Here is a 14,102-nt window from a genome sequence, read left to right on the forward strand (position 1 = left end):
AAAGGTCGTCGGAGTGTGTCGCCACCCGCACTTGATGTTGCAAGTGGCGCTGTGGCTCTCGGATGTTATTTAACCGACAGTTTAGTGTTATCACCCCCTCCGGCTCTGTAGTCCTTTTTTATGTCATCTGTTGATTGCAGGCAGATCCCCCAACAGACCCCCGGCTGTGCCCAATGGAACTGCAACAAAAATCGGAATTAATTCAATTTTGGTGGCAGGTTTTAAAGGTAGCCACTTAATTAAATAGCCACACACGCACACACACACACACACACGTGCTGTCCTGTGTCCTGTGGCCAGGATGCAGTGCACTCTGATATTTTGTGATTTTTATATAGAACCGAATTCTGTTGAAATCAAATTACATTCAACAAAATGCCCATAAAGCGAAGCGAATGGATAACCGCAAAATATTCGAGCACTTAAAATCGCAAAATGATTGAATTGTGTGCAGGGATTTTTATGGATATGCGGCCGTGACACAAGCCCCTCGTGAGGGGCGCCCCAGATGCTGGAGGGTCCCCAAACAAGTGGAATGTTGCCCTTTCCCCGAATCTCTAGCCTTCGATCTCACACACCAAATAAATCCAGGAAATTCCTCCAAGGATTATGGGCTCTTCCATCCAAAAATAGATACATTTTGAGTCACGCTCCCATCTCCCACGACAATCTTTTGGGATGCGGTTACGCACAACAGTGGCAGGGCCACAGGGGGGACATAGGCCCGTCCATACTTGTCACATTTAAGTGAATGTAGGATCATCTGGCTGTATCCTTTAAGGCCTCCTCTGGGGCGACGCCTCTGTCTGGGGGGGGCTGCACTCATGGCCTGTAATAACCGACGAGGCTCAGGGTATCAGGGTATCAGGCTACCAGCTGCCGGCTTATGGTTGCCTTTGATCAAATTATCCCTTGCACTCCTCCCACCCACAGACATTGCACCTGTTTTTAAGCTCAGATGTCCGGTAAATGTGTACATATTTTAAATTTAATTACTACACGCGCAGCATGCCGCCCGTCCAACCCCAATCCTTTCATTCCACGACCCCAAAAGGCAGGGGAATGCGCTATGAATTCGCTTTTGCGAATAGTTGGCTGGCCATTCAAAATCTGCACTAGTCATCCACGAAAGGGGATCCAAGAGTTTCCTGGGACCCACAAACCATGCGATTCAGAACTCTTCGAACCCACCATCCAAGAGGCAAAAACATACATCATCTGGGACTACCTGTCTGTCCACTTCAGAGCTCTCCACTTCAGCGTTTGTCCTGCGGCCATTTTTGCACATTTAACTCAATTTGTGGTTTACATTTAATTAATTTAATAATATATGGGGGAATGGCATTTCTCGTCTTCTCTGCAGCTCCCAAAGAGAAAAACCGCAGAAATCTCGCCACTGTCAACGGGTTTTGCTGACCAGATTCATCTCTTTGGCTCGAAAGAACCCAAGCAACCCCAAAAAAAAACACACACAGAGACAAAGCACTCAACAGATGGCGCCAGCATGTATGCGGGTGGATTCTGTCCAGGGAGGGCGCCACGAATGCAATCCACAGGCGAGCAGAAGCTTTCGCTGGTGTGGGAGAAATATTTTGTAGGGGAAAATCAGGCAGAAATAATCCAAATATTATGGTAATTAATAGATTTCTAGACTTACTTGTAGTTTGGCTTCGGATTTCGTTAGACGTGGTTAAAGAATGAATCTGAAAAGAAGAATTATAGTATTAGTTTTCCTCATACTTCTTTGGGAGAGTGCGAAAGGCCTGGAACTGTACCCAGGAGAGTGTCCTCCATTGAACCCCGTCAAAAACTTCGATATCCAAAAGGTAAGAGCGTCCTTTGGTTCTCCTTAAGGATGATAGAGACTCCTCTTTGCTCCACAAGTTCCTGGGCGTTTGGTATGTGCAATCCTTCTATCCCTTCGACGATGAACCCATGCTGGAGTGCCAGCACTTTCTCTACCAAAGCCACAAGGGTCGTCTCTATGAATTCGAGCTACTGCTGGATAACGAGTAAGCCAACACACGATCCATAAATGGTTTCTTATATAAACATTACATTTCCAAGTCACGATAAACAAGTAATGACCCGTTCGAGTGTTATAAGATACCATGAAAACACCGGCGGCATCGAAGTCAAGCGACGCAATAGCTGTGAGTGTTTAAAAAACATCAACAAGGGGAATAATAAACAATAACAAATCCTCCACAATTTCCCTGTACAGCCTATGACAATCCGCCGCACAAAAAAACCATTCGTAAGTCCACAAATCCGATTTCTATATATATAATAGATTACAGATTACCCATTCTGTTGGCAGCTACTCGACCACATCGCTTTACAATGTACCCCCTGGCCCTGGACTATGACTCCTATGTGGTCATGGTCACCTGCAACCGCCACAGAAGGAACCAGCATTACCGTGAGTACATTCTGTGAGACCTATAGCAGTCCTATATAATATTTTGCCAATCTTTTAGTGGGCGCCTGGATAATGACCAGACATTGTAGGCCACCAGGAAAGTTCGTTTTGGCCGCTCAGAATGCCCTGATCAAGCAGGATATCGAAGTCGTGAACATGATACATGCCAATCACTTCAACTGTGAACTTTTCAAATGATGATTTACGAATGTCCAGGTCTTTATTTGAGATGTTTATGGATAAAAGATAAAGAAAAGAAAGATTACAATCGTCCATACAAAAAAGTTTTCTTTATAGCGCATTTATTTCCAGAACACTGCAATGCTATATTCTGCAAAACTTAATTCCATATTACGAATTTTCCATATAACGAATTCCCCTTGAGAGTCGCTATATGGAAGGAAGTTCGTCTGTATTTTAGTTCTGTTTAGCTTAGATAAAACGCTGAAATGAGCAATGGAGCTGGTAAATATTGGGAGTAATTCGAAATTAGTAGGATTTTGGCACTCGTAAATCACATATCAGCGAGTTATATTAAAAAAAACACATCCATTTCATGAAGATCTTCTGAAAGCCCTTGAATCTTCAATAATATTTAATATTCTAAAGCTTAAACAATAAATAGAGTAAATAAAGTAGTGGCTAATCCATCCGCCTATTCGAAGCAGCGATCCCTACCGTAAGTGTACCATTATAGGCTTAAATGCTCTCCACCTTCTGCACAGATCACGAGGGAATATCTATGGTCATCTATTTATCTATTTCAACGACTGACCTTGTTGAAATATACCCTGAGGTTTCGATGTAGTATAAGAATGCACTATTTATGGTTATACGATTGCGAAAGTATATAAGAGGACGATCTGCTGAAGCCGAATTGCAAGGCTGACGGCCCTATGCTGCAAATCGTAGAAGAGAGCGCGAGATAGCGATAGAAGGAGAACGCAAGAGCAGCTCGGAGCTGCTGCTAAGCCGAGCCCGAACAATAAATTGAGCGCCAGAGAACTGCAGCAGAAACGAAGAGGGCGCGATAGAGAGGCGAAAGAACGGCCGCTGCCGCTGCTGCTGCCGCTGCCGTGCGAAAACATACGAGCATATGGGTTGACTGGTGTATATGTATGTTTGTATGTACAGTGGGCAGTGCAGAGAGTGAAAAAGAGAGATGATTTACATTGGGCTGCGCCGGCTGCACCACTGGCTATGATTTTGGGAATTTGATGACTCATATGGGGTGGGGGAGGAGGCTGGGAAACACGACAGTGGGCATATTTTACAAAAAGTCTTCTAAAAAAGCACAAAAACTGGCTTTTTATATGCACCGAATGATATATATGTGAGTACATATGTGTATATAGAGTATATATCATGCATAGCTGACATACCTATATGTATGTGCATATATGTGCATATGCATCACCCATCTACCATTTTCAGGACATTGAACTACTTCAGTTGATCGCCCACAATTGATATGCAAGCCGCTGCGCGGTGGCTACACGGAAGCCCTTATCTATAGAGAACAATCGCACAAAAAGTACCATATAGTTTGCCATTAAATGATGTAAATATTGCAATCACAATTCCGCCTACGGCGCCCAGAGAGTGTAACGAGACACATGGAGACATGTAGACATGTAGAAAGACACCGCTCTCTATTCAGATCGTCTGCATTTCACTTTTGTTTACATTGTCAGGCAGCGTCGGCGCAAACGGAAAAGCTCTCCGTTCCTCTCCGCGCTCCGTCCGGCCAGAGCGAAAAGCTCGCCCCGCACGCATGTAAAGGCATATAAAGGTGTATTGCAGCTGCAGTCGAGCCCCAGTTCTAAGCCAGAAGTAGAACAGAAATCGCTTGGCGCTCAGCTTACAGTCCAGCAGCACTACAATAATCTCTAAAATGATTCATCATCGGTCGGGGTAAGTCTCTTGATTGTTTGCCCACCTCTTACGGCTCTTTACACTCCGCTTAATCACGCTCGCAGCTGGAATTTCTTGCTGCTTGTGGGGCTGCTGGCCGGCAATGGAGTTTGGCTGGTGCACTCGCAGGTGCCCTTTCCCGGACAGTGTCCGGAGGTCAAAATAATGGACACCTTCGATGTGGATTCGGTGAGTGTTTATTTTTGCTTTTATGTTTGATTAGTAGGTCATCAAAGGTGCTATACAATTTAAAGCAAGAGATGCGAAAATGTGTCATTTGTAATATGATTAGCCTTGCAGATCGCTCTGGGGATAGGCGGGGGTCTACAAGCTTTCTTAGGGGAACAGCTGATCTGAGAGGCGGTAAAAGATTGGATAGGATTCGTAGATGGTGGATTTTGGGGGGAAGACTATGGAAAAGAGCAAAGAAATGGACAACTTTGATGAATGAATCTTATAGATTATGTTTTTTAGGGAATCGGATAACAAAAGTACGTAAACATTGCACTTTTATTGCATTTTATATGACCACAGAAAAGATAGTAAAACTTTCCGCCCAAGGGCAAAGAAAGGGCCCAGGAAAATACTAAATAAAATACAGTATAGTATATAGTATATTCCGCCAGAGAGCATGCAATATTCTTCCACTGATGTAATGGGTTTGGAATGTTAAAGAAAAACACAAACAGAAATTAATTAAAATTTCATTACACAGTAGTTTCGAGGGCCCCTTAGGAACCCCTTAGCAAAAAGATAAGATAAACAAATATATTGATTAGTTTATACCTAAAACCACTTGACAAACACAAACACAAACACCCGCAAGCCGCCAGCTGTTGTGACAAAAACAATTCCTATAGAGATTAATATATAATACAGTTTCAGTCGAAAAGCTCTTAATACTCTTCCCACTATACGCAGTACTTGGGGATCTGGTACGAGCACAGCAAGTATCCGTTTGCATTCGAAATCGGCAAGAAGTGCATCTACGCCGACTACGAGATCATCGACAATGCCACGCTGTCCGTGGTGAATGGGGGAATCAATCGAATGTGAGTGGGGGGGGAATATCTACACCTAAACATGTCTAATTATGTGTAAACTATGCAGAACTGGCAACCCCTCGAACATAAGCGGAACCGCCAAGGTCATAGGCCCCGCCCGGCTGGCTGTGGCCTTTTTCCCCGGCCGTAAGTGATGTCTCTTCCTCATTGATCTATTGAATATCTATTGCTTGTGTCCAAATTTGTAGAGCAAACGTCGAAACCCAACTACCTGGTTCTGGGCACCGACTACGAGTCGTACTCCGTTGTCTACAGCTGCACTAGCGTGACATCTCTGGCTAATATCAGTGAGTACACGAGGAAGTCTACTGGAAAATTATTACCTGCTACCTTTTACAAATATCTATCTATCTATCGCACTTTCAGAGCTCGTTTGGATCTTAACCCGCGAACGTGAGCCCTCGGCGGAGACCATTGCGTCGGCCAAAAAGATCTTGGAGGAGAATAAAATCAACCAATCCTTCCTCATCGACACCATTCAGAGCAATTGCCCCAAACTGGCGGCAAACGGCACGGACTTCGGCGTCGAGGATCTCACAGAGGACCCCGTCGATGAGTTTGTCGGCACTGTGCTGCCCAATGCCATCGACAAGGCATGAGAATGGCTGCGACGCTTCTACTTGCGTCTCTACAACATCTTTATGAACTTTCTGAGCTCCTAAATTTACTGTTTCGAACCCTGTACATACGTAGATGGATAGAGAAATGTTATCAAATGTAGTATGATATATTATTCGTTAAAGCATGGAATAAAAAACATAGTTTCGGTTATGGAAAAGACTCTGTAGAAGGCTTTCGATGGGTGTTGAAGCGGATAGCCCCTGTACCACGTTTGTGACCATGAAATAGCCTTTATTCCCGGCCAATCCATGGCCAATCCATTCAGTCAAGACCCTCCATTTCATATAAGTCCAATTCATTCCGATAGCAACCTCTGCATCATGATCATGCCACAGCTCTTCGTGTGAGTATCCACCATAGAGCTCCCTATAAATAGCCTTAAAAGTATCTTTGAACAGCTTTCCCATCATTGTACTCATTTACATACCCCCCACCCTGGCCATGATCGCCCTTGAGGGTCCTTGCCCCTCGAATATGACGGCTGTGGGGGACCTGGACATGGATCGCTTTCTGGGCAAATGGTATACGTATTCCGTGTATCCGACTTTCTCGAAACGAGTGCCCAAATGCCAGACGGTGGAGTTCAAGAAGGAAGAGGACAAATTCTGGATTAAACGTACAGAGCTGAGCACCAAGTAAGCCAATGAAAAACAAACCAAAAACTACTCTAAAATCTCTTCCACAGGACCGACACACTGAAGATCAAAGTCGAGGAGATTAGAAATGTGGACCCATCTCACGGGAAATACGATCTAATAACCACAAATTCTGGTAAGGAAAAGCCCCAACCCTAAGCAATCCCCAATAATGCCAGAATTCTTCCGTCTAGCCTTTCCCGAGGGCATTCAGATCAACGTACTGGACACGGACTATGACAACTTTGCCATACGCTACATGTGCTTCGATTCCAACAACCTTTTCAGCTTTCGTAAGTCCCAGAGTAGCCAGAGTAGCCTATGGCCATAGTTATGGCAAATCTTAACATTCTACCTTTCAGATTGGGCCGTCATCCAGACCCGCATTCGTCTGCCCACCTCGGATATAATATACACGGCCCAGGTCCTGGCCAGAAAATCTGGCATTGTTCTGAGCAAAATGATCAAGATACCACAGCACTCGTGTCCACCAGATGCCTAGGAGAAACGGTACGAAAACATCTGCGATTCTGATTTAAGATTTGTTCAGGAAATGCTTTAATAGCCACGACTAAGTGGCGAGAAGTTCTATTCTATTGAAAAGTCTTTAATACACGGAATAAGGTTTTCACATTCAACATTCGAGTATTGTATTTTGGTCTTAATGGGGGGTTCGTTGAGCTATACTATATATGTATATTGTGTAGATATATGTATGGTAGTAAAATTCGACGATTGTTTAGTTTAGTCGATGCGATGGTTCGGAGAAGAGATAACGAAAGAGAGCACGACGCGGCAGTGGTGTCGGATTGAAGACGAACGTCGGATGACGGTGTCGGATTCCCACGACGATGCAATACTCAAGCGCCAGCCGAGGGCTGGCGGACCGAAGCCAAAGCCGAAGCAATCGAACCAAAGCGCGACAGATCGAGCGAGCGATAACGAAAGCGAAAGAGCTAACGTTAGGCGCGAGCTGAAGACGAGCGAGAGAGAGAGAGATAGCGGCTGCATAGGCTGCTGCCGTGCGTGGGAGTATATGTATATGTATGTCTCTATAGTATAAGTACCCAGTGGACCAAAAAGCGATAGTAAAACGGAACTATCATAAAATGTCCGGAAACGGACTTAGAAATGATAAAAATCCGGGAGCGATGAGTGAAGTCTCGCAAAATGCTCGCAGACGGACTTAGAAAAGAGCATTTACCGGACAAAAACCGAGTGACGACAAAGTCTCGCAAAACTATCACAAACGGACTTAAAAACGGGTGAAAAATGGACAGAAAAGTGAAACATAACGGAAAAAATAGCTAGGTACGGGTGAAGTCTCACAAAATGCTCGCAGACGGACTCAGAAAAGAGCATTTACCGGACGAAAACCGTGCGACGACCAAAGTCTCGCAAAACTATCACAAACGGACTTAAAAACAGGCACAATACAAAGTAATTACTTAAGCACTGGCTTTAATCCAAGGGCGTAACCAGTAAGGGGGGGTATGCTTATTAGTAGAAACATAATATGCCCTTAATATTTGTTGAATATTTAAAAAATAATTAGTTTTTGCTCAATTTATTTGATATGAATTTCGCAATCAGTCCTTCTAAATACATAAATAATTATCATCTTACGCATGGAAAAAAATCGGTCCTCCATCGCGAAATCCTGGGTATGCCTTTTCCATAGGGAATATCGGGCTGGGAGACTCAGAAACCAAGTAACCTCTTTAAAGAACCCATAGATAGACGATAGATATAGTGGTGAATAAAGCAAAGCACTTGTACTCTGTGTAAAAGCCTCACGAAACAAGTGACTTGATTAAAGTACGATAGAGCGATAGATTCGATAGATAGATGGATAGATAAAGACACTGATAGATAGTCTTTAGTCTTATCCGAAACCGGTTCTAATCAAATCTTAAAACATTGAATAGTAGACTCTGGAGAAGACTCCCACAAACCATGTGGAAATTCCATCCTTAAAGCCACACCTATCCCGCACTTCCGATCTAATTCGTATGACAGTTCCATTAACCAAATAAGGAAGGAAACCCAGTTGGACTGCTTCTACCCCCAAAAGCGGTTTTCCACGCAGCTTTTTCCCTGTGTTTACCGAAAACAAAACAAATGCTGGCCCACAGAAAGAAGGAAGCATAAATCAGAAGACCGCATACGGAACGGATGCGCATAGATAAACCCCGAACATTCCCCGAACAACCATTCCCAGGCACACTCTCAGATCTCTCTCTCTCCTCCTCGACGATTCCCTGGTCAGGAATAGAAAAGAAAAAGGACAATTGTAAAATTAAACAGCGAAAAGGCAGCACCGGAGAAGACTCGACTCCTCTCCCGGCCACGTCCATTGGGGAAATTTTATGGTACAACGATTTTAGAAATATACACATGCATATATTTTATTTGCCATTTTTCTAGTAGTATTTTGTGTAGTGTGCCACCCGCGGCAGTGGCGAGTGGGGTTCTTGCATCGTTTGTTGCACGGCACCCAGGACCCCCAGAAGCCCCAAGAACGAGGATACGACGCGGACAAGGACTCGCTATGCATACAAAATTTGTTTCGCAAACAAAGTAATGCCATTACAAACAAATTGGACTTTGTGCCCATGTTTTCCAGCCCCCTTTCCGGGGGGGGGGACCGTGTTGCAGTCGGTAGAGGAGACCCTTGGGGAAATGGCCCCAGAGGGAGGTGGAGGAGGAGGAGGAGGAGGAGGAGTCCTTCTGATGATTGAGGGAATATGTGACTGACATTTGAGCCTTTGGATAACATTTATTGAGTGCCAAAAGGAGTCGGCCGCAGGATATTGGGTTACTCTCTGGGAGATTATACTATTTATTCAATTTGGTATTCCTTTGCGGTGGATCCTTTAAGGATTCACTTGATTTGGCTCCCATTGCCAGCGCCTTTAATTTCCTATTGACGGAATTGAATGGAAAATGCCAAATCAGCTAAATCAATTTGCTGGCAACCCACACGTCGTCTTTCAGTCAATAAAATGCCTTTTAATTAAACGGACGGACACCCCCCCACCCCCCAACCAGGAGTGGAGCCAGGAGTGGAGCCAGGAGTGGAGCCAAGAGTAGAGCCAGGAGTAGAGCCAGGAGTGGAGCCAGGAGTGGAGCCAGGAGTGGAGCCAGGAGTGGAGCCAGGAGTGGAGCATCATTCGAATGCAGCGACGAATTGTGCGCATAAATTATGCAGGCAACCATTTTGGGCGGCCCAGCATTTATGGCCAAGAGACGGTGCTTTTTTCCAGCCATTTCCCCAACGGGGACAACGGCCGGCTGGGCAACAACAATATGTTGTAAACGTTTAATTTGAACGCGTCCTCTAATCGCTGTCCTGGCAACGTGCCCCTCAGGGCGTCCCGTGCGCCCCGTGCGCCGTAATTGCGTTCATTGAATTGTTAACTGGTTTCTGCTCGTTGTCTACGACAGCCGTTGGCTACCCCCTCGCCCCCTGCCCCCTCTGTGAGACCGCAAACTTGCAGCCAAAAGCCGTTGTTAGCCTTGCGGTCGCTGGGGCTCCTCCGAATCCGAATCCGAATCCGAATCCCGGTCAATGCACATCAAACTTTTTGGCCCTCTGCATTTGGCATTTATTGGTATTGTTCCAATTAAACTTGGACTTTGGGCCATAAAATATGCAAGCTCAGCCAAGCAGTTAGCCAGTTGGAGCCAGTCGAGCGGGCAGGCCACAAACCGATTGCCGGAACGTAAAACTTCTGGAGCAGGGTTCGATTTTGGCGGCCACAGGACATTAATGCGTTACGGTCAATGGTTTCGACTGCAGAGACAGCGACAGCGACAGCGACACCGAAGAGTGCCAATAAAAGGTAATAAAAGTGGGCTCCACTTCAGTACTTGAGCACTCGAACGACTGGACAATGGGGTCCTCGACTGCAGTGGGGTTTATTGGCCACAGTTGCACTTTCCTGTGGACATTGAGGGCATCGTAACACTTCACTTCGTAGTACCCAAAAAATATTGCAGCTTTCAACGCCCCTCTAAACGGTCCGCCCCCCCTCCCGAGATCAAGCATCGCAATGCATTCACCTTTGACCCCCACCCCACCCCATCGTTTGAAGCCAACAAACTTTGGTTGCCCCCCCTGCCCCATTCGGTGGCACGTATTGGCTAAGCCAAAGTTTCGGCGACGCGTTGCCGCAACTTGCGTCTTGTGGCCTGGCTGGCAGCTGCTTAATCAATTACGCAACTTTGTAACAACATGCGGCAGGCAGGCAGGCAGGGAGGCAGGGAGGCAAGGAGGAGGCATCCCGCTGCAAGCGTGCGCCGCATGCATTCGACTTAGGCAAATATACAAAAATGCAGCTTGCCCCAAGAGGCGCCAGCAAAATGACAGCTGAACCCGAACTCTGCCACATCTGCGGCAGCCCCTGCAGTGCCCCCCGCAGTGGGCGGAGATTCCCGAAAAGTTGCCAAGAATCCGACGAGAAGGCGACGTCTAAATTGTTTAATTAAAACCCTCGAGACATGAGCAGAGGCTTTGATCAGCGGGGTAGTCCTTGCTCCGGCATTCAAAATTGAATTTTCAAATTAAATCCCAGCTTTGGCGGCATGTCGTAGTGGCAGAGTCGTAGAAGGGGTAATCATGGCTTCCAGGGCCTGCTACAAGCCCGTCACGCACATCATCTTCGACAGCGATGGGACCGTCTTGGGTAGGCCCCTGCACATTCCCTCGATTACTCCATCAATCACCAATCACTCCTTAGACACCGAAAACATGTACTCGGATGTGATCAACGAGATCGTGGCGCCGTTCGGCAAGAGCTACACGTACGAGATGAAGCTGCGGTACATGGGCATGCCGGCCCTCCAGTCCGCCCGGCAGCTGGTCGAGGAGCTGCAGCTGCCGCTGACGCCGGTCGAGTACCTGAAGATATTCGACTCCGTGGTCTTCGGACGCATCAACAATGTCCAGCTGCTGCCGGGGGTCAAGGACCTGATGCTGCACCTCCACGATCACCGCATTCCCATGGCCATAGCCACGAGCTCGGTGCAGGCCGCCTTCCACACCAAGTCGCAGCCGCACAGGGACCTGTTCCCCGCCCTGCACCACGTGGTCTGTGGCGATGACCCGGAGCTAAGGCCGGGCCGGGGCAAGCCCCACCCGGACATCTTCCTGCTGGCCGCCTCCCGCTTCCACCCGGCGCCGGACCCCGGCCAGTGTCTGGTCTTCGAGGACTCCCCCAACGGCCTGCAGGCGGGCATCGCCGCCGGCATGCAGGTGGTGATGATCCCCGATCCCCGGGTGCCGGCGGAGCAGAGGACAGGCGCCACGCAGGTGCTCGACTCGATGGCGGACTTCGAGCCGCAGCTTTTCGGCCTGCCCCACTACGACACCTGTTCAAAGTTCGAGTTCGGGTAGAGAGCACAATCTATCCGATCCGATTCCATCCATCAAAATTCAAAGTTTGCTAGAAGAAAAAACAAAAAAATAGAATCTCAGAATCTCTTAGAATCGCAGGAAAATGTCGGAATTGGTTTCCTCGTCGCGGCACTGCTGCTTCCGACCCGTGACCCACTGCATCTTCGAGCTGGACGGCCTCCTGCTCGACAGCGAGCGCCTGAACACGCGGGCGGTGCAGCAGATCCTCGACCCCTTCGGCCACATCTACGGCTTCGACCTGAAGCTGCGGTGCATGGGCAAGCCCTCCCCGGAGTCGGCGGACATGATCATCGACAGCTACGGCCTGCCCCTCAGCCGCACGCAGTTCCAGCGCCTCCACAGGCTCCACAGTCGGGACCACTTGGGGTCCGTGGGCCTGATGCCCGGCGCGGAGCGCCTCCTGCGCCACCTGCACGCCTCCCACGTGCCCCTGGCCCTGGAGACGAGCGGCAGTCGAGAGTCGTACGACCTCAAGGTGCGTCCCCACGCCCAGCTCTTCGAGGTCTTCCAGCACGCGGTCGTCGGCGGCTCCGACTCGGAGGTGAAGCGGTGCAAGCCCTCTCCGGATATATTCCTCACAGCCGCCGCTCGCTTCAAGGATCCCCCGGAGCCGGAGAACTGCCTGGTGCTGGAGTCCTCGCTACTGGGCATGGAGGCTGCCTTGGCCGCCGGCATGCAGGTTGTGCTCGTGCCGGATCCCCTGCTCTCCATTCGACTCAGTGCTCCGGCCACACTGAGGCTCCGCTCGCTGGAGGCCTTCAGGCCGCAGTACTTTGGACTGCCCCCCTTCTGAAGAGACCTGCAGAGTGCCTCCTGCAGGAGAATCCACCACAGCAAACGATGCTTCCTTCAGATCTCTCAAAGAAGAATGAAAAGGGAGTGGGGTTATGTTTCTGGCCATTCAAAATGTGTAGCGTAAGTGGGGATCAAAGTTCATAGAAAAAACTCTTCGATGGTCCACGTCCAGGCCCCACCAAAGCCGAGGGAGACATCCTGGATGTTGGCTGGCAGTGAGTTTGGGGCTCGCGGCGGCGACTGGCAACGGGCTGATCGGCAGACGATGCCTGTACTGACAAGCTCTAGAATACATTTTGAATCCACTGAATTCTAGCACTCCTTTCATAGGAGTTTGTTGGTGTCACTGCCGGAGAGCGCAGCGGAGAGGCATGCTCGGAATCCTCGTAATCCCCGGAATCCATTGTTGTTTTTTCCAAAGGTAATGAAACACTTGAAGCACTTTTGTGGTTTTCCTAATTATATTTTCCCCGAAGTGAAAGAGACAGCTTCCTGGCTCGCTTCCCAACACTGTCCAACACTAATTATGTGTCTTTGTCTCTCATGTATCTCTCTCTCTCTCTCTCTCTCTTCGCAGGAATGTTGCCAGACTCCAATGTCAAAGGGCAATCATGGCGGGAACGCTTTATTGAGCCACAGATAATTTCTCGGAGATCACAAAATTATTCGCAATTTCCAAGCTTTGTGGTATCGATAGCTCTCGATACTCGAGTAGATATCTATTAATGAAATGAAAATAAGAATGTTTTGGGATAGTTTAATGTCTATGGTGTCTTTGGAGTTTATTTGAAGGCGGAATATTCATTGGGGGGGATGATCCAGAGTACCTCAAGATCCTCAAGTAGTACCCGATAAATACTATTTTTCGATGTGACCATTTTCCCACCTTCCATGGCGTTAATTTTCCCCAAACGCGTGGCTTCTTCTTCTGGATTTTTCCTGCCAATTGGCAAGTAATTGGGACTGCGTTTTCTTCTTCTCCGCTTGTGGTAGGTTCGAGGTAAAAAACTGTGAAACGGACGCCTAAATAAAGTATTCTTTTTGCCAGATCGATCCAGAATGAATCAAGACTCTGCGCAGCAAAATGCCTCCAACGAAGCCTCCGATTCGAAGATGTTCATGTGTGACCAACCTTCCACGAAGTACACGCCGCATCTCTGCTGGGAGATGGAGCAGCGCGGACCCGACCAGGAGTGTCCGTCCGCCAAGCCAAAGACCGAGCCTCTGGAGGG

General features: G+C 47.8%; 5 protein-coding genes across 5 annotated transcripts; all 5 read left to right on the forward strand.

The window, feature by feature from the left end:
- The first annotated feature begins 1,697 nt into the window (after nt 1–1,697).
- Nucleotides 1,698–2,695, forward strand: LOC6595631 (apolipoprotein D). The gene is made up of 6 exons (XM_026988181.1): nt 1,698–1,826; nt 1,885–2,012; nt 2,068–2,153; nt 2,225–2,257; nt 2,321–2,422; nt 2,481–2,695. The coding sequence occupies exons 1-6, from the start codon at nt 1,698–1,700 to the stop codon at nt 2,618–2,620; spliced, it is 618 nt and encodes a 205-aa protein (XP_026843982.1). The 3' UTR covers nt 2,621–2,695.
- Nucleotides 2,696–4,252: 1,557 nt separating this feature from the next.
- Nucleotides 4,253–6,180, forward strand: LOC6595629 (apolipoprotein D). Its single transcript, XM_002020667.2, has 6 exons — nt 4,253–4,336; nt 4,402–4,525; nt 5,258–5,388; nt 5,447–5,526; nt 5,589–5,687; nt 5,767–6,180. The coding sequence occupies exons 1-6, from the start codon at nt 4,317–4,319 to the stop codon at nt 5,997–5,999; spliced, it is 687 nt and encodes a 228-aa protein (XP_002020703.1). The 5' UTR covers nt 4,253–4,316; the 3' UTR covers nt 6,000–6,180.
- A 156-nt stretch (nt 6,181–6,336) lies between these two features.
- Nucleotides 6,337–7,294, forward strand: LOC6595628 (lopap). Its single transcript, XM_002020666.2, has 5 exons — nt 6,337–6,364; nt 6,420–6,656; nt 6,707–6,792; nt 6,851–6,949; nt 7,019–7,294. Exons 1-5 carry the CDS (start codon nt 6,342–6,344, stop codon nt 7,156–7,158), a joined length of 585 nt encoding a protein of 194 aa, XP_002020702.2. The 5' UTR covers nt 6,337–6,341; the 3' UTR covers nt 7,159–7,294.
- Nucleotides 7,295–11,217: 3,923 nt separating this feature from the next.
- On the forward strand, nt 11,218–12,152 carry LOC6595627 (pseudouridine-5'-phosphatase). Its single transcript, XM_002020665.2, has 2 exons — nt 11,218–11,344; nt 11,399–12,152. The coding sequence occupies exons 1-2, from the start codon at nt 11,278–11,280 to the stop codon at nt 12,052–12,054; spliced, it is 723 nt and encodes a 240-aa protein (XP_002020701.1). The 5' UTR covers nt 11,218–11,277; the 3' UTR covers nt 12,055–12,152.
- On the forward strand, nt 12,094–13,631 carry LOC6595626 (probable pseudouridine-5'-phosphatase). The gene is made up of 2 exons (XM_002020664.2): nt 12,094–13,291; nt 13,448–13,631. The coding sequence occupies exon 1, from the start codon at nt 12,158–12,160 to the stop codon at nt 12,866–12,868; it is 711 nt and encodes a 236-aa protein (XP_002020700.1). The 5' UTR covers nt 12,094–12,157; the 3' UTR covers nt 12,869–13,291; nt 13,448–13,631.
- Nucleotides 13,632–14,102: the final 471 nt, after the last annotated feature.

This window comes from Drosophila persimilis, unplaced genomic scaffold (genome assembly GCF_003286085.1).
Source record: "Drosophila persimilis strain 14011-0111.01,24,50 unplaced genomic scaffold, DperRS2 tig00000191-arrow-pilon, whole genome shotgun sequence".
NCBI lineage: Eukaryota > Metazoa > Arthropoda > Insecta > Diptera > Drosophilidae > Drosophila > Drosophila persimilis.